General features: G+C 45.8%; 1 protein-coding gene across 7 annotated transcripts in view; it reads right to left on the bottom strand.

Annotated features, from left to right (window-relative positions):
• Positions 1–8,870, bottom strand: part of kdm4c (lysine (K)-specific demethylase 4C) — a 54,455-nt gene extending 45,585 nt beyond the window's left edge. For 3 of the 7 annotated variants that reach the window (XM_083765273.1, XM_083765274.1, XM_083765278.1), the window contains exons 1-4: positions 8,653–8,868; positions 5,258–5,432; positions 4,457–4,632; positions 387–501 (exon numbers count right to left, since the gene is read on the bottom strand). In XM_083765273.1, the coding sequence (XP_083621399.1) occupies positions 387–501; positions 4,457–4,632; positions 5,258–5,401 (435 nt within the window). In that variant the 5' untranslated portion in view covers positions 5,402–5,432; positions 8,653–8,868. Of the gene's footprint in view, positions 1–386; positions 502–4,456; positions 4,633–5,257; positions 5,433–8,652 lie in introns of all 7 variants that reach the window. The other 4 variants (XM_083765275.1, XM_083765272.1, XM_083765277.1 and 1 more) reach the window with 4 other exon arrangements.
• Positions 8,871–20,463: the final 11,593 nt, after the last annotated feature.

Genomic DNA, 20,463 nt, shown 5'->3' with positions numbered 1-20,463 from the left:
GCTATTTTCTAAAACATCTGACAAATATTTTAATAAAATAAACACGCTCATGAAAATGCACGAGGCCCACGTCCTCCCTCCTGACCCTCACACTGGCTGAGACCTGCTGTTACTGAGCAGTAAAGTAACTAAGTACAATAAGCCAGTTTGTGAGTTATTCCCGTGAGTCTGAGCAATAGAGTATGAAACATCGGTTTCAGATTTTTAGACTGGAGAGTCGACAGAAAGTAGCACATGAATGTGGAGGGAATATTTATGACAGATATGAAGAGGAATGAGTGGGAACTGACTGAAAATGACGGAACACATAACACTGATAGAAATTAAACAGTGAAAGAAAACAAGTCAAACAGAGAGAATGTAGCGAAGAGTAAGAGGACATTTACCTCATCATAGAGGCTTCCACTGACATCAGCTCCATATATGGGTGGAACAAACGTGACGTTTTTCCAGTACTTCCTCTCAAGGTCGTCATAGTTCAGGTAGCGAGGTGTAGAGTAACTGTGAATGAGAAAGAAATGCCTATTTATATTTGAGCCCCAATCTCCCACTGTTTACTTCAAATAACTGTATTGACAGATCAACCTGTAGGTAACCTGCAGTGGTTGTTCTCAACGTTTTCAGGCCGCAACCCCCCAAAAAACACACATTTGAACTGGGGACCCCTCACCCTGGGGACCCCTCATGGAATTGTAGAAGTTGAGGCATTAAATTTAGTTTGACTCGGTTCCACAGATAAACATCGTGATAAATATCGCCGATCTACAAGCTCCACTGCAGCTTTCATAAATCAATGCCCTATTTTATGCTTTTGCCATATACCAGTGTTGTGTAAAAGTAGTGAAAGTGGTAGATCTGCAAGCTCATAACGCTCCTAAAGCGTCACATCACAGCCCTGCCCCTCCCCCAGTTCCAGTCCTTTCAAATAATGACAGCAGTGATTTTATTTCCATTTTTTGTAGACAAGGTTGATAAAGTCAGACCCCAACTGTCATGGCCGGCAGGCAACTTTGAGACGTTTCTCCCCAGTTTCTCTGCAAGAACTGACTGACCTTGTGAGAGTGATGAAATTATCCTCCTGTCCAACACACCATTCGACATCCTGCCCACATCCATGCTAAAAGATGTTTTTAACTCAGTAGGCCCTTCTCTACTTAGTTTCCTTTCCATTATTAATAGCTCGCTGAAATCTGGTTGTGTCCCCTTTTATTTTAAACAGGCAATTGTTCACCCGCTCATCAAAAAGCCAAACTTAGATCCATCAGAACCCCTTGTTGAACTTCAGCTCGCTGATGCTATAAACAAACATGACATTTATGGACAAATTTCAGTCAGACATCCGTCAGAAGCATTCCAGAGACAGCCCTTCTCAGAGTAGTCTAATGACATCATAATGTCATTCGATGCGGGTGACTGCTCGATCCTGGTGCTGCTGGATCTTAGCCACCAGATCTTTGACATGGTGGACCACGCCATCTTAATAGATAGGAGGGTGGGTAGGGTGTCTCTGGGAGTTCCCTAGGACTAGATTGGTTCTCCTCATACTTCATCAGACAGAAGCTTTTCTGCTGCTGTTGATCCATACACCCTAACCTAACATGTGGTGTTCCACAGGGCTCGCTATGCAGATTACATCCTATTATATTGTTCCTTTAAGCCACATCGCATCAGTGTAATTGTTGAACTGCATGATTGATTGCCTGCCATTAAGGATTGGATGGCCAGCAACTTTGTACAACTCAACGTTTTACTTATTGCTCCCGATAAGATTGCCAAAAAATGTTGCAAAATGTCTTAATGCATGTTCAAATCTTAGAAGTCTTGGCATCATACTCAGTCAGGCCATGCTTTTAGACAAGCATATTATCTCTCTGTCCCGCACCCATTTTGATCACTTCAAAACATCTCTAAATTAAGATCTGTCATCTCTCACCCTGAGCCACAAATGATAATTCATGCGTTTGTGTCTTTACGCTTGGACTATTGTAACTCCCTTTTATCTTGTCTCTCTACGCATCTATGCACGGCCTACAACTAGTCTGTATCTGTAATGCGGCTGCCAGGCTACTAACCAGTTCCAGGAGATCCTGTCACACAACCCCTATTCTGGCCTCCTAACACTGCCAGTGGTCGCAGTTATTGTCAGAATCCATTTCGAGGTTCTTGTAATCACATACAGAGCCCTCCATGGTCAGGCATCCCCATATGTGACCTGCTCCAGCCTTGCGTTCCCACTAGGTCTCTGAGCTCCTCATCCCAGGGCCTGCTGATTGTGCCTCCCACGAGACTTAAGACCAAAAGGTGATTGGGCCTTTGAAAGCTTTGCCCCTAGGCAATGGAGTACTTACTCTACCCCTAGACCTCAGAACTGTGGCCTCTGCGGACATCTTCAAAAGACGGTTAAAGACTCACCTGTTCAAACAGGCTTTCACATAGCTCCTTTGTGATTACACTGCTGTGTTGGGACATCTCCCTTATTCTGAGTTTGTTTGATTTTCTTTGACTCGTTATGGTCTATTTGCCATTTGGCAATTGTTTTATTCCATTTTTGATTATTTTATTGCTTGTGAAGCACTTTGTCACTGCAATATCTGTGAAAGGTGCTCTACAAATAAATTTTACTTACTTACATTTTCGAAACATTTTGAAATGTTTTTGCGCAACAGCTATCGATATCTCAACTCCATGATGGCATTTTATGAAAACAAGCCGTCAACATAGAACAGAAAATAAATGTATGTGTATGTGCCAAGTAGTTCCTAGTAAATTGTCTAAAAATGTATTACTACTGCTTTTTAAGTCCCCCAGCAAATCCTTACACATGAGGGGATGTCCATGTCTGGTTTGAATCCTACCTGTAAAATGGTGTATACATTCTGGATTTCTGTAGGTAGGTACAGTAATTAAGTTTCACAAACTGCAATGATTAAATCTGACCTCATCCTGTTTGCACACTGGCCCAGCTCTGCCTAAATCCCAAACCGCACCAATGGGTACGAGTAGACGCATGTAGATAGATGCATGTAGTTGCACGCAACAGTTGAACCAACTGAATCAATTTGGTCGACTTGCGTCGACATGCTCCACCATGCACCGCTGGGACGAACACTAAAACAGTTTTGTTTTGCAAATTTGTCCTTTGGCAAAAATTGTGAAAATGTGGTGCAAATCTTTGTTTTTAACTAAAATCTTTGCTTCTGGGGGGGGGGGGGGTCCCTGGAACAACATATTTTCAGATGGGGGTCCGTGTGGAAAGGTTGAGAACCACTGACATAGAAACATGGGTTTTTCAGAAAACTGTTTAGAAGCTATTATTTTAAAATCGGCATCAGGTCTAAATGGGTTAACCAGAACGAGATGCAAGTCCCTTCTTACTGATTCTGGCCCGTCTTCATTGGCTGGCAGATAAACATTGGATGCAGAAATTAATTTACAAGGTATAGCATGGTAAAGCAATTGTTCTGCTGTGCACGTTTGTGATCGTTGAGAAGGCTTGGGCGATCCATTTTACTATGCGCAAGGTTAAGATTAATTATGGAAATTATTAGGATTGTGAAAGGGATTTGAAAACCACAAGCTGCTCTACAAGCTATTGGTAGAAGGGAGCTTTTATATAACATCAAATGCTTCTGGGAGTGCATTCATTATAATCACTTTAATATGTTATACAGATATACTGTACAATTATACTGCCAATTAGAGAATGCTTATTTCTGAGGTCCCTCAAGAACCAAAAAACATTAATTGTCTCCACCAGCCGAAGGCATGGGGAGAGTATGTTTTGCACTCCGTCCGTCCGTCCGTGTGTCCGTGTGTCCGTGTGTTCGTCCGTCCGTGACCAGCTAATCTCAGCCACCGTTAACCCGGTCGATGCCAAATTTTGCACACACACTCCCTGGATGCCAACCATGAACCTCTGCCCCAAACTTTCCAGAACGGCCTGTTATAGCGCCACCAGGAGGCCGCTTTGTGCAAAACAGGTTTTTGCACAGCACACCTACAGATTTTGTCCAAACATCACGCAAATTGGTACACAGTCTCTCTAGAGCCATTCAACCAAACCGGTCTTTCATATTTCCCACACTCCATCCTGATTGGTTAAGATTGGCTTCCAAAGTTCACAGGAGTGCTCAGTTTCAAACAAAATGCTGCAAATCATGAACACATCGCGTGATTTCCGTGAAATTGTGCACCCACATTCCCACTAGGCCGAGGACAAAATGCCACATGAACAATTTCAACTCAGCCTCAAGGTGGCGCTATAACTGGCCGAAAAGTGTTTTTACCTCTAACTGCACGGATCTGTGGATAACCTGGTGGAGACCTGTGCCCAGAAGGGCACTTTTTCTAGTTGTTAATGTTATTCATGTACAAAATTAAGGTTGAGCTAAAACAGAAAATGATGCTGCCTTTCCATATGGCACAAATTATACAAATTACACCATTATATACTGACTTGTCACTGTTTGCCAGTTGTCTGAACTCCTGCACAGTAAGAGGTTTCTTCTGGATGTTATATTGGGTGAAGAGCCCTGATTGGCCAGCCACCATTTGTTGGATAGGAGCAGGGATCACAAGTTCATCGATGTTGTCGTAGGAACGACGTGGCTTCCAACCCTTTGGAGGAATCACCTGGATGACACAAAGGGAGATAAAAGGCTAATGAGACGAGGTTCTTAATATGGAAAAGAAAATGCTGCAGCACTAGTACTCAGTGTTTCTGATTGTTTCTGAAGGGACACCTCTATAAATAATTTAACCTTACTCATGGTGTTGGTTGGGTGTAATGAGGCTGCCCAGTTTTATAACAACTATGAGCAATTATTTAATTGTATTATGTAATTATTTCTGTAATTCTACATTCAATAGGCTTTATGCACACAGAATAACTGTTCTCACACTTTTTAATTCAAGGACCCCCATAACGTACAAGTGGAGCCAAATGGTCCAGACCATTTGGTTCCATTTGTACGCTCTCAGAGTTACACCATTTGGGACACACTCAAGGACACTTTGAGACCCACTAGTATAGCAGAGTGTATATCCAGTGAGCCAACATACACAGTAGCAGCAGCATCGGTAACACTGAAGGAAGTAGGGAAGAGGCCCAGAAGTAGGAAGAGTTACTGTGTGCATAGAGCTATTGTCGGCCTTATGCACAAAGGGCATTGTATATTCCAATTGAATCATAGTGTTTCTGTCATTATAAACTAGATTATAACGCACACAGCAAGTGACACATTATGCCTACACCCACCTTGGCCAGACCTGCCCGGTGTGCCCCTTGAGACTCCATATAAACCAGATACTGGTTGAAGTCCCGGAATTCCTCCATGGTCGGCCTAAAGGTCATAATCTTGCAGGTGGGGTTTGCAGGGGAATACACCTCTGCTCCCGCCATCCTGCCAGATTACAAGATAAAGCCTGTAAGCCTGTAAACAGAAAATATAATTTTAGAAGACTAATATTATTGGTATTATAGGGTAGGTACCCTCACAAAAACATGCAGTAATCCTGGTCTCTAAACTACCTCCCCCTGGCCAGCCGGGGCACCTGATGGAGGGGAAGGAACTGGTCGGAATAACGTGTTCCTTCCACGCGCTACGACCGGTCAGGGAAATTTCCCCGTCAGGTGAAAAGAAGCAGCTTGGACTCCTCATGTATGGAAGGAGGCATGAGGTCAGTCCGCTGCCCCCCCAGGTTGGCAGAGGAAGTGTAGCGCCCAGGATTACATTAGATAATTGGCACTGGGTGAAAAAACTGGGTTGCAAAATCGTGGGATAAAAATGTATTAAAAAAAAAGACTAATATTTGTTTTTACAATTTTTTAAATAAAATAGATGTTCCATCAGTTCTCTCTCCCAATTGGAATACATTAGTATCCCCACCTACTGAAAACGTATTACCTGTTTGTTAAAGAGCTGGAGAGAAGGAGAGACCCCTGTTACTGTACAAACACTGAGTCTAGAGCAGTGGTAGGCAACAGGTGGCCCGTGGGCCAGCACTGACCCACCAGCGATGTCTGTCTCTGCTAATAATTTAGTAAATGATTTACAATATCTGACTGACAGTCCCTTATGTCGGATATGGACAGCAATGGCTTTGTGTTGATGGAACTGGGTAGGATGAATGCATAGTTTGATCTCCAAGTCATAAATTCACTTTCCACTTTAGACTTTTGAATGCCAAACATATTGACTCTCACATTTAAAAAACAAAACAAAACTTCAGCCTATTCGAAGAGACCTTGAGATGAAAGGAGTATGACTATCTCCAGAATATCTCCTTACTTTTTTTATTGTAACTAAATATCCTACAAGTGCCACATTCAAAGATGTGGCCTGCACAATATGAATACACACAAGCATTTCTGTATGCACCAGTAGCATTTGATTAAACACACATACACATTTCTATCAGCAGTTATTATGAGACACACGTCTTCATTCATTAACTTTTATAGCAGTTATTATCGTATATACTAGGTGGTTTGTTGCATGTTCCAGGTCCTAGATTTGTCCTTGATTGTGTTCTGGCCCACCATCTATTGCACTGGCTCCCAAACACTGGGTTGGGACCCATGTGTGGGTCACGGACACATTTGTATGGGTCCCTTTATTTTTTTTGTTTCCTGCATTTTGTTTTTAATTATTATTTCAAAACATTTTCAAAAAACATTCCCAAAGAAGCAACATTTTTCATGAATTAAAAACAATGTAAAAAAAAAAAAATCTCAGTAATTGTCATGAAGAAATAAAAGAAACATCAAAGACATTACATCATAAATTGCAAAACAAATATTTAAGCGGTAGTGAAAATAGCCGATTTACTAGGTCACAACGCTGCATGAAGTTACGCGTTGTGAGCTTGTAGAGCTGCTATTTTCACTTAGTTTGGGTCCTGAGCAGACATAAAAAATATATATATTGGGTCGCAGGCTAAAAGGTTTAGGAACCACTGATCAACTGGTTTAGGCCTACTTGCCGACCCCGACACCCTGGCTCTAGTAGTGACTAGCCTGTACTCTAGACTCAATTTCAATGATTACTTTGCAAATATTTTTTTATGAAATATATATATATTCGTAATTAATTACACCCTTAACACTTGCTGTGAAAACTGCAATGTAAGACTAAATGAATAATTATGTACCCGAGATTTCCCTGTGTGTTATTCACAGTTTCACCACTAGATGGAAGTCAACATTCATCAAATGTCGATTTGATAATGATGGAGACAGCATGAGACACACACCCTCTGTGGATTTTGGTCCCATGTCTTGATCCCCCATCCCACTCCCAACTCAAAGACAGAATGTACTTGCTTTGGGACAAAGGACCTTATATCACCCGCAGTGGTGTTATTGTGATTTCATGGTGGAATAGCTGACAATAATCACCATATTTAATGGCATGATTCGATTATGTAACAGGTCATCATAGCAAGGATGAAAGCAGCAAAAAATAAGAATACATTTTATGATGCCTGCAGAATATTACAATTGCCTTATTCAACCTTAGTCTTCGTCAACAAAATATAATCGTATACAGACTCTTTATACGATTATTATTGTTTTATTAATATAAAGTTCATTATTGCCGATACATAACAATAAAGGTTCAATGCATGGCCCATTGCAGCTTTTTAAATTCCAGAGTAAACGTGTGAACAAACACAACAGACGCTTAGCTTTGTTGTCTGCCTAGCCTGTTAGCCTACGTTTTGTTGTGATGCTAAGCAATGGCTGGTCTCTGATCAGCTGCCTGCCTGTCTGTCTGTCTGTCTGGGTAACTTGTCTCCATTTTAGCCTATAGTCAATTTGAACGTACAGAGAGAAAGAGTTGACACGACTTCACTTAGTGGGAGTAGATTACAGCCGTTATTATTACCAAGTTATAACGCAAGAGACAAAACCTACCTAGCTAGTTAGCTATAGCTGCTAGCAGCACCACAGCTAGCCGCCAACAGTTAAATGCTGGAGACTGACTGGGGGATTTAAATGCCCCTTCTTCTTCTTGCAAGGTTGCTTGCTTCAGATGCTATAGGCCATGTTGTTGTGCCGCACTCTGTATCCCCGTTCGAATATGTTTCCCCACAATGTTCCCACAAGAGAGCATTTTTGACAATAAAACTAAATATGCGCCGTTTTTTAAGAAGTAGTTTTGACCTATTGGGATATTTTAAACAATATACATGTCTTTGTAATTCCTCGCGTGAAATCCTAAAGGGACGGGGCGAAACATATTCTGACGGGACACAACATTCGGCGCAACACCTCCTCCCGTGCAACTATTAGCCTGAGCTTTGACTGGGCTCTGTTGAAATCAATTCGGGGTCTCTTTATTCTTAGTTGTTTTGACAGAGTCGAGTCGCGTTAAAGTTGAACACGAAAGAGCATTATAAATAACAACGTTACGCCGCGCGAGCGACGTACGTGCACGAGCCCGTGCCAACTTGGTGTATGAATTGAGCTGCTTAAAGCTAGCTTGCGTGCTAGCTAATGTAGCACAGTTAAAGAGCAAGTAAAGTGACGACAATTAGACCTCTATAATAACAGCCCCATTGGAGCTAACGGCTAAATCACCACTATATACGCAGCTCTGTACATGTTGCATGTCACTACTAGTCTCTTTAAGCTCTGCGTACATTTACCTGGCTGTAGAGAAACACGTACGGTTGTCGCACGGTTGTTTGTTTATCCTCTTTGCTTCTTCTTCTCCGTGCACTCCAGCTGTTTCACATGACAGCTGCTAGTTGTGAACACACACACACACACACACACAGAGACGCACACGGACGGACGGACGCGTTGCTGGTCGCCTCCACTGCTGCGCTGCCTACCAGTCACTCGACAGACAGTCAGTCAGAGGCAGTGCTGCTGCTGGAGATTTGCTAAAGGCGCTGCATGTGATGGGTTGGCTATTAGTGTGAAACATTTCATCAGTATACATTATGAGATCTGATCATCTGTCTGTCTGCAAACGAAAGCTGCAAGTAGTCTCTCTCTTGGCTCTGACTTGAAGCAGGAAAAAGTCCAGGCATGCAGGCAGCTGCTATAGGCTGCACCTGCTGCTCAAGATTGTATTGTGTTCATGAAAAACAAAAGGATCAATCCATTCTTTATTAATGGCCAATGGTGTCTTAATGCATTGTTTTTGTTTGTTTTTAGCAAATCATACCTGCTATTTTGCTAAGTTATTTATGTATATTCATTGATAATATTAGTTTGTATAATAAGAACAGGAAAGTACAATTCAATATAAGGTCTGCTATAACAGGATAAAATAAAATAAAAACCAGAAAGTACTATTATGCTTGTTTCTATTGACGGGGGCTCTGCATGCTTTAAATAGACTGGTGTTTTAGAACAGGACTGTCTCATTTCTTTCCCCAATGCTGAATATAATTTATATTTGGATACCGGTATACAGTATATGGGAACCTATGAGCTATGGGAACCTATGAACTTGTATTGCATTGTTTCCATTTTCAGACCCAGCAAGTCATGCAGGTTCTCATGTTGTCCACTAGGTGGCTTCAAAGTGACAGCTCAGTGAGAGAGCACACTTGAACTCTTGTCAGTCCCAGGCCTAAATCTTTTTCATCTGGTTCTAGTCCCTGCATCTCAGAGGCAAACATTGTACTCTATTACAAATTACATTTACAATTATTTGACAAGAGCATTTTGGAAACAAACATTAAACAAACGATTATTTGCCCAACATATGCAAACTAGAAAATTCGCAATTTAAAAAAATTGCAGAGTGTGGTTGCCGCAGTGGCTTACATATGCCCCTCCCACTAATATTGCCAGCCAATTACAATTTCAAGTCACGCCTTAGATCATGCGTAAGTAATTCAGAGGGGATTTAACCCCCGAAATTCATGTTTTTGCGACAAACGGTTACATTTCTCGCATTTGCGGCGCCCCCTATGGATGAAAATGGAATTGCTTTTAGAACTTGGTTGATTGAACCACCCCGGACATGTGATTAAAAATGTGGGATGGATTGGACATTCCGTTCGTGATTTATGGCATTTTTGTGATATAGGCCCCTCCTACTAACTTCGGAAGACGATTACGGCCGAACGATACGCACTACCAAAATTCTGCATTTGGTGTTTTAATCGGATATGTCCAGAGATCATGTGTGCCGATTTCTGTGAGATTTGGACAAAATATGTAGGAGGAAAAGCAAAAAGTTTGTTTTGGACAAAATTCAAAATGGCGGAAAATCTATCATGGCGGAAATGGGCGTGGCCTATATGGGGAGATGCGTCATGACCCAAGAAATCCAGGGAAAAAATAATTTTGATTTTACGACCTACGGTTCAAGAGTTATAAGCCAAAAGGTAAAGTGGGCTGTTATAGCGCCACCATGAGGCCGACCTATAAAATTATAATTTTAATTAATTTGAGTGATAATTATGAAATATCCCTAAAAGTTTTGTAACTATAGTGATTACAGTCTCAGAGGAAAAAATACTTGAATGTGATTTTTTTGCCTTTTCCCATTCATGTCAATGGGGAAATTTAATTCACTAATAAATTCATATCAATTAAACTATACAACATTTCTCTTAACAAAATACAAGCACACGATTCCCGATTTTTCCGGTCAATTTGACATATGGCTCAAGTGCGTACAGCGTACAGTGTGGGAGGTATAAAGCGACAATAAAAAGACTACTCCCGTGAAATAATAATAATAAAGTGTTACAATTACTAGAGTCTGGTTGCCCATTCGGGCAACCACACTAATAACAGCAGGAAGGCATGGGCCACAATCCACCGTCTTGGCAAAGACCACACCACCCATAATTCACAACAGTCACAGCAAACTCTATTGCATCACAACTGGTGTAGTTATTGGATGGAGCCCGCACACCACCAAAAAAAGAAAAACAACATACTATAGTATGCCCTCCGTGACCATGGACTTTAGCCTTTCGCTTTTCTGCGATTTAACCTTTTTTCAAATCCTCAACAATGATGAAGAATCGTGCACTATAGCGTGCCACTTAATGACCTTGACCAATATCAATGACCTTGAGCAGTATAAATTACCTTCAATAAGACTAGTAAATGACCTTGACCAGTATAAATGACCTTGACAAGTACAAATGACCTTGACCAGTATAAATGACCTTCACCAGTAGAAATGACCGTGACCAGTATATGACTGTGACCAGTATACATGACCTTCATGAGACTAGTAAATGACCTTGACCAGTATAAATGACCTTTATAAGACTAGTAAATGATCTTCACCAGTATAAATGACCTTGACCAGTATGCGGTCCGTGACCATGGACTATAGCCTTTTGCTTTTCCTTGATTTTCACCTTTAAAAAATCCTCAACAATGATGAAGAATCGCGCACTATAGCGCGCCGCTCAATGACCTGAGACCATGGACCAATGAATGAAATACAACACATTGAGCAGGGCACTGCAGGGAGTTGAACCCCGTTCCGGTAAACCAGAAGTCCGACACCAGTGCCTTAGTTTTTGTGTTGTTGTTCATTTAAAGGTCCAGGTGTGCATACGCATGTGCGCCTGTGCGTGTGTAGGTGCATGTGTGCATGTGTGTGTGCACGCTTCAATGACCACTGTTGGACCCAATGGCGATCAAGGACCTCAGGGAGCCACCCATAATTCACAACGGTCACAGCAAACTCTGTTGCATCACAACTGGTGGCCAACAGTCGTAACCAACACTGCCGCCGACCCACAGGAGAATACCATCGCACAGTGGTATCAGACCAACCACAATCAGCCAGCCCTCAAACCAAACCATTCGACCTAGAAGAACTCGAAACCCGGAAAAGCAGCAGGGATTGATGACATACTGGCAAAAATTATACAGCACCTGGAACCTAACGCAAAGACCTGGCTCGTGGGGTTGCTGAACACATGCATGGCACAGAAAACCATCCCTTCTGTCTGGAGAAAGGTCAAAGTGGTTGCAATCCCCAAACCTGGCAAAGACCCATCATCCTCAAAGAGCTACCGACCCATTTCCCTCCTCTGCATCACCTACAAGAGAGGCTGCTACTCCAACGCCTCATACCACTCATAGACACCAAGCTGACTAAAGACCAAGCTGGTTTCCGTCCCGTCCTGTGCTGGACAGAGCTCAACCTCACCCAACACATTGAGGATGGGTTTGAGGGAAAACAAATAACTGGAGCAGCAACTGGAGGGCGAAGCAAGCACGCAGGCAGCTTGTGCCTGCCTGCGTGCCTGCCTGCCTTCCTGCCTGCCTTCCTCATGTGGAAACTGCATAGTTGACTTTGTGTGTGTCTTTCTTTTTCTGTCTGTCTTTCTTAGGATGAAGATCAAGGTAGACGCCGTTGGAAGGCTCAACACAAGCCGATGCCCCTAGAGATCCATCCCAAAGCTTCCCTCAGGGAGCCCAGCAAGCCAGCTAGCCAGCAAGCCCGCCCAGTCAGCCAACGCAGCCAGCCAGCTCCGCCAGTCAGCCAGTGTAGAAAGTCAGGCTGACAAGCCAGAGCATATCAGCCCTTGCAGTCCGCCATTGCAGCCATACCAGCCTTGCTCAGTCAGCTCAACCAGGCCTCTCTCGAGGCCTGGCTCTCTGTCTGCCTGGCCCGGTCTGCCCTGCCCTGCCTTGCAGCAACAGAACCAGCCTTGCTAGCAAGCCAGCCAGCTCAGAATACGAGCTCAGCAAGCCAACGCAGCTGGCAAGCACGCAGTTAGTCTAAACCAGTTTCAGACAGGCAGGCCAAGGCAGACAGACAGGAAGACCGAGGCGCCTAGGCAGGCAGACAGGCCAGGAAGGCAACAAAGTGCAGGCAGGGGGACTATCCGGCCTAAGGCTGCGCTGCAAGGGTTGGAGCCTGGCCAGCTCCTGCTGGTCTTGGCTGAGTGGCTGTGGCTGCACAGTAAGGCTGCGGTAACCTAGTCTGGGCTTGCTGCTGCACTGGCTTGCTCAGCTCGCATTCTGAGCTGGCTGGCTTGCCAGAAAGGCTGGTTCTGTTGCTGCAAGGCAGGGCAGGGCAGACCGGGCCAGGCAGACAGAGAGCCAGGCCTCGAGAGAGGCCTGGCTGAGCTGACTGAGCAAGGCTGGTATGGCTGCAGTGGCTGACTGCAACGGCTGATATGCTCTGGCTTGGCAGCCTGACTTTCTACACTGGCTGACTGGCGGAGCCGACTGGCTGCGTTCGCTGACTGGGCAGGGTTGCTGGCTAGCTGGCTTGCTGAACTCCCTGAGGGAAGCTTTGGGATGGATCTCTAGGGGCATCGGCTTGTGTTGAGCCTTCCAACGGCGTCTACCTTGATCTCCGTCCTAAGAAAGAAAGACAGAAAAAGAAAGACACACACAAACCCAACTATGCAGCTTGCACCTGAGGAACCGAGACGCGAAAAACCGCCACCGACCCACAGGAGAATACCATCGCACAGTGGTATCAGACCAACCTCAATCAGCCAGCCCTCAAACCAAACCCTTCGACCTAGAAGAACTCGAAACTGCAATGGGAAAGTTGAAACCCGGAAAAGCAGCAGGGATTGATGACATACTGGCAGAAATGATACAGCACCTGGGACCTAACGCAAAGACCTGGCTCGTGGGGATACTGAATACATGCATGGCACAGAAAACCATCCCTTCTGTCTGGAGAAAGGCCAAAGTGGTTGCAATCCCCAAACCTGGCAAAGACCCATCATCCCCAAAGAGCTACCGACCCATTTCCCTCCTCTGCATCACCTACAAAAGAGGCTGCTACTCCTGTTTACATTCGAGGGTTGCCGGTCCTCTCGAACGGAACAGTTTAACGTCATGCCCAGGACGAAAAGATATAGAGAACACCAACATGACAAATAACAGCAGGAAGGCATGAGCCACAATCCACCGTCTTGGCAAAGACCACACCACCCATAATTCACAACGGTCACAGCAAACTCTGTTGCATCACAACTGGTGTAGGTATTGGATGGAGCCCGCACATCACAGGTGTAAAAAAAACGTTCTGTATTGAAATACTGACAACGTTTCGATCTATTTGATCTTCATCAGGTCATGTGTACACAAAACATACACTTTTATACTAAGGGAGTGCCCCCATCAACCAATCAAAACACCACATTTTGGTGCCCCTCCCACCACTGCAGGTGTGACACGTCAACCCTGAGTGAGTATGTGGGGACCCAGACATATTGATGTAAATATAGTCTGTTCAGAAATGTTAGTGCCTCTCATAGAGCTTGTAGGTGATGCAGAGGAAGGAAATGGGTCGGTAGCTCTTCGGGGATAATGGGTCTTTGCCAGGTTTAGGGATTGCAACCACTTTGGCCTTTCTCCAGACAGAAGGGATGGTTTTCTGTGCCATGCACGTGTTCAGCATCCCCACAAGCCAGGTCTTTGCGCTAGGTCCCAGGTGCTGTATCATTTCTTCCAGCATGTCATCAATCCCTGCTGCTTTTCCGGGTTTCAACTTTCCCATTGCAGTTTCAAGTTCTTCTAGGTCGAAGGGTTTGGTTTGAGGACTGGCTGATTGTGGTTGGTCTGATACCACTGTACGATGGTATTCTATGTGGGTCGGTGGCGGTGTTGGTTACGACTGTTGGCCACCAGTTGTGACCAACACCGCCACCGACCCACAGGAGAATACCATCACACAGTGGTATCAGACCAACCTCAATCAGCCAGCCCTCAAACCAAACCCTTCGACCTAGAAGAACTCGAAACTGCAATGGGAAAGTTGAAACCCGGAAAAGCAGCAGGGATTGATGACATACTGGCAGAAATGATACAGCACCTGGGACCTAACGCAAAGACCTGGCTCGTGGGGATACTGAATAAATGCATGGCACAGAAAACCATCCCTTCTGTCTGGAGAAAGGCCAAAGTGGTTGCAATCCCCAAACCTGGCAAAGACCCATCACCCCCAAAGAGCTACCGACCCATTTCCCTCCTCTGCATCACCTACAAGAGAGGCTGCTACTCCAACGCCTCATACCACTCATAGACACCAAGCTGACTAAAGACCAAGCTGGTTTCCGTCCCGTCCTGTGCTGGACAGAGCTCAACCTCACCCAACACATTGAGGATGGGTTTGAGGGAAAACAAATAACTGGAGCAGCATTCAGAGATCTCTCTGCTGCCTACGACACTGTCCAACACCGCACAATGGTCAGGAAAAGCCTCCTCAACAACAGGCGCTTCTATGTCCAGTTAAATGACCAGAGGAGTAAATGGAAAGCCCAAAAGAACGGCCTACCACAAGGTAGCCTGCTCGCCCCCTCCTTTTCAATATCTACACAAACGTCCAGCCACTACCCAAAGTAGTAGTACTGGAATGAAATGATAGAACACCTCACACACACATAGATTCCTTTCGTGGCTGTTTACATTCGAGGGTCGCCGGTCCTCTCGAACGGAACAGTTTAACGTCATGCCCAGGACGAAAAGATATAGAGAACACCAACATGACAAATAACAGCAGGAAGGCATGGGCCACAATCCACCGTCTTGGCAAAGACCACACCACCCATAATTCACAACGGTCACAGCAAACTCTATTGCATCACAACTGGTGTAGTTATTGGATGGAGCCCGCACACCACCAAAAAAAGAAAAACAACATACTATAGTATGCCCTCCGTGACCATGGACTTTAGCCTTTCGCTTTTCTGCGATTTAACCTTTTTTCAAATCCTCAACAATGATGAAGAATCGTGCACTATAGCGTGCCACTTAATGACCTTGACCAATATCAATGACCTTGAGCAGTATAAATTACCTTCAATAAGACTAGTAAATTACCTTGACCAGTATAAATGACCTTGACAAGTACAAATGACCTTGACCAGTATAAATGACCTTCACCAGTAGAAATGACCGTGACCAGTATATGACTGTGACCAGTATACATGACCTTCATGAGACTAGTAAATGACCGTGACCAGTATAAATGACCTTTATAAGACTAGTAAATGATCTTCACCAGTATAAATTACCTTGACCAGTATGCGGTCCGTGACCATGGACTATAGCCTTTTGCTTTTCCTTGATTTTCACCTTTAAAAAATCCTCAACAATGATGAAGAATTGCGCACTATAGCGCGCCGCTCAATGACCTGAGACCATGGACCAATGAATGAAATACAACACATTGAGCAGGGCACTGCAGGGAGTTGAACCCCGTTCCGGTAAACCAGAAGTCCGACACCAGTGCCTTAGTTTTTGTGTTGTTGTTAATTTAAAGGTCCAGGTGTGCATACGCATGTGCGCCTGTGCGTGTGTAGGTGCATGTGTGCATGTGTGTGTGCACGCTTCAATGACCACTGTTGGACCCCATGGGGATCAAGGACCTCAGGGAGCCACCCATAATTCACAACGGTCACAGCGAACTCTGTTGCATCACAACTGGTGGCCAACAGTCGTAACCAACACCGCCGCCGACCCACAGGAGAATACCATCGCACAGTGGTATCAGACCAACCACAATCAGCCAGCCCTCAAACCAAACCCTTCGACCTAGAAGAACTCGAAACTGCAATGGGAAAGTTGAAACCCGGAAAAGCAGCAGGGATTGATGACATACTGGCAGAAATTATACAGCACCTGGAACCTAACGCAAAGACCTGGCTCGTGGGGATGCTGAACACATGCATGGCACAGAAAACCATCCCTTCTGTCTGGAGAAAGGCCAAAATGGTTGCAATCCCCAAACCTGGCAAAGACCCATCATCCTCAAAGAGCTACCGACCCATTTCCCTCCTCTGCATCACCTACAAGAGAGGCTGCTACTCCAACGCCTCATACCACTCATAGACACCAAGCTGACTAAAGACCAAGCTGGTTTCCGTCCCGTCCTGTGCTGGACAGAGCTCAACCTCACCCAACACATTGAGGATGGGTTTGAGGGAAAACAAATAACTGGAGCAGCAACTGGAGGGCGAAGCAAGCACGCAGGCAGCTTGTGCCTGCCTGCGTGCCTGCCTGCCTTCCTGCCTGCCTTCCTCATGTGGAAACTGCATAGTTGACTTTGTGTGTGTCTTTCTTTTTCTGTCTGTCTTTCTTAGGATGAAGATCAAGGTAGACGCCGTTGGAAGGCTCAACACAAGCCGATGCCCCTAGAGATCCATCCCAAAGCTTCCCTCAGGGAGCCCAGCAAGCCAGCTAGCCAGCAAGCCCGCCCAGTCAGCCAACGCAGCCAGCAAGCTCTGCCAGTCAGCCAGTGTAGAAAGTCAGGCTGACAAGCCAGAGCATATCAGCCCTTGCAGTCCGCCATTGCAGCCATACCAGCCTTGCTCAGTCAGCTCAGCCAGGCCTCTCTCGAGGCTTGGCTCTCTGTCTGCCTGGCCCGGTCTGCCCTGCCCTGCCTTGCAGCAACAGAACCAGCCTTGCTAGCAAGCCAGCCAGCTCAGAATACGAGCTCAGCAAGCCAACGCAGCTGGCAAGCACGCAGTTAGTCTAAACCAGTTTCAGACAGGCAGGCCAAGGCAGACAGACAGGAAGACCGAGGCGCCTAGGCAGGCAGACAGGCCAGGAAGGCAACAAAGTGCAGGCAGGGGGACTATCCGGCCTAAGGCTGCGCTGCAAGGGTTGGAGCCTGGCCAGCTCCTGCTGGTCTTGGCTGAGTGGCTGTGGCTGCACAGTAAGGCTGCGGTAACCTAGTCTGGGCTTGCTGCTGCACTGGCTTGCTCAGCTCGCATTCTGAGCTGGCTGGCTTGCCAGAAAGGCTGGTTCTGTTGCTGCAAGGCAGGGCAGACCGGGCCAGGCAGACAGAGAGCCAGGCCTCGAGAGAGGCCTGGCTGAGCTGACTGAGCAAGGCTGGTATGGCTGCAGTGGCTGACTGCAACGGCTGATATGCTCTGGCTTGGCAGCCTGACTTTCTACACTGGCTGACTGGCGGAGCCGACTGGCTGCGTTCGCTGACTGGGCAGGGTTGCTGGCTAGCTGGCTTGCTGAACTCCCTGAGGGAAGCTTTGGGATGGATCTCTAGGGGCATCGGCTTGTGTTGAGCCTTCCAACGGCGTCTACCTTGATCTCCGTCTTAAGAAAGAAAGACAGAAAAAGAAAGACACACACAAACCCAACTATGCAGCTTGCACCTGAGGAACCGAGACGCGAAAAACCGCCACCGACCCACAGGAGAATACCATCGCACAGTGATATCAGACCAACCTCAATCAGCCAGCCCTCAAACCAAACCCTTCGACCTAGAAGAACTCGAAACTGCAATGGGAAAGTTGAAACCCGGAAAAGCAGCAGGGATTGATGACATACTGGCAGAAATGATACAGCACCTGGGACCTAACGCAAAGACCTGGCTCGTGGGGATACTGAATACATGCATGGCACAGAAAACCATCCCTTCTGTCTGGAGAAAGGCCAAAGTGGTTGCAATCCCCAAACCTGGCAAAGACCCATCATCCCCAAAGAGCTACCGACCCATTTCCCTCCTCTGCATCACCTACAAGAGAGGCTGCTACTCCTGTTTACATTCGAGGGTTGCCGGTCCTCTCGAACGGAACAGTTTAACGTCATGCCCAGGACGAAAAGATATAGAGAACACCAACATGACAAATAACAGCAGGAAGGCATGAGCCACAATCCACCGTCTTGGCAAAGACCACACCACCCATAATTCACAACGGTCACAGCAAACTCTGTTGCATCACAACTGGTGTAGGTATTGGATGGAGCCCGCACATCACAGGTGTAAAAAAAACGTTCTGTATTGAAATACTGACAACGTTTCGATCTATTTGATCTTCATCAGGTCATGTGTACACAAAACATACACTTTTATACTAAGGGAGTGCCCCCATCAACCAATCAAAACACCACATTTTGGTGCCCCTCCCATCACTGCAGGTGTGACACGTCAACCCTGAGTGAGTATGTGGGGACCCAGACATATTGATGTAAATATAGTCTGTTCAGAAATGTTAGTGCCTCTCATAGAGCTTGCAGGTGATGCAGAGGAAGGAAATGGGTCGGTAGCTCTTCGGGGATAATGGGTCTTTGCCAGGTTTAGGGATTGCAACCACTTTGGCCTTTCTCCAGACAGAAGGGATGGTTTTCTGTGCCATGCACGTGTTCAGCATCCCCACAAGCCAGGTCTTTGCGCTAGGTCCCAGGTGCTGTATCATTTCTTCCAGCATGTCATCAATCCCTGCTGCTTTTCCGGGTTTCAACTTTCCCATTGCAGTTTCAAGTTCTTCTAGGTCGAAGGGTTTGGTTTGAGGACTGGCTGATTGTGGTTGGTCTGATACCACTGTGCGATGGTATTCTATGTGGGTCGGTGGCGGTGTTGGTTACGACTGTTGGCCACCAGTTGTGACCAACACCGCCACCGACCCACAGGAGAATACCATCACACAGTGGTATCAGACCAACCTCAATCAGCCAGCCCTCAAACCAAACCCTTCGACCTAGAAGAACTCGAAACTGCAATGGGAAAGTTGAAACCCGGAAAAGCAGCAGGGATTGATGACATACTGGCAGAAATGATACAGCACCTGGGACCTAACGCAAAGACCTGGCTCGTGGGGATACTGAATAAATGCATGGCACAGAAAACCATCCCTTCTGTCTGGAGAAAGGCCAAAGTGGTTGCAATCCCCAAACCTGGCAAAGACCCATCACCCCCAAAGAGCTACCGACCCATTTCCCTCCTCTGCATCACCTACAAGAGAGGCTGCTACTCCAACGCCTCATACCACTCACAGACACCAAGCTGACTAAAGACCAAGCTGGTTTCCGTCCTGGCCGCTCCTGTGCTGGACAGAGCTCAACCTCACCCAACACATGGAGGATGGGTTTGAGGGAAAACAAATAACTGGAGCAGCATTCAGAGATCTCTCTCTGCTGCCTATGACACTGTCCAACACCGCACAATGGTCGGGAAAAGCCTCCTCAACAACAGGCGCTTCTATGTCCAGTTAAATGACCAGAGGAGTAAATGGAAAGCCCAAAAGAACGGCCTACCACAAGGTAGCCTGCTCGTCCCCTCCTTTTCAATATCTACACAAACGTCCAGCCACTACCCAAAGTAGTAGTACTGGAATGAAATGATAGAACACCTCACACACACATAGTTTCCTTTCGTGGCTGTTTACATTCGAGGGTCGCCGGTCCTCTCGAACGGAACAGTTTAACGTCATGCCCAGGACGAAAAGATATAGAGAACACCAACATGACAAATAACAGCAGGAAGGCATGGGCCACAATCCACCGTCTTGGGGGGAAAAAAATAGCTGATCAATAAGCCCCAAACGCGTTGCACTGTGACCCGTTTTGAGCTTGTACATCGGCTATTTTTGCTACAACAGCAATATGCAACGTGGCCCTCTGGAGTGAGAGTGGAAATATAGTGGAAATATAGTCTCCATCGTCAAAGTTGCCCAACCCCATTCTAAACACTACAACATGCAGAGGAGAAGTCATAACAGAACCATCTAAACACTACAACATGCAGAGGAGAA

The sequence above is a fragment of the Protomyctophum parallelum genome (assembly GCF_964188405.1).
Source record: "Protomyctophum parallelum genome assembly, chromosome: 5".
Taxonomy (NCBI): Eukaryota; Metazoa; Chordata; class Actinopteri; order Myctophiformes; family Myctophidae; genus Protomyctophum; species Protomyctophum parallelum.
Note: the sequence above shows the minus strand (reverse complement) of the source record. Positions and strands in the feature narration are given on the sequence as shown.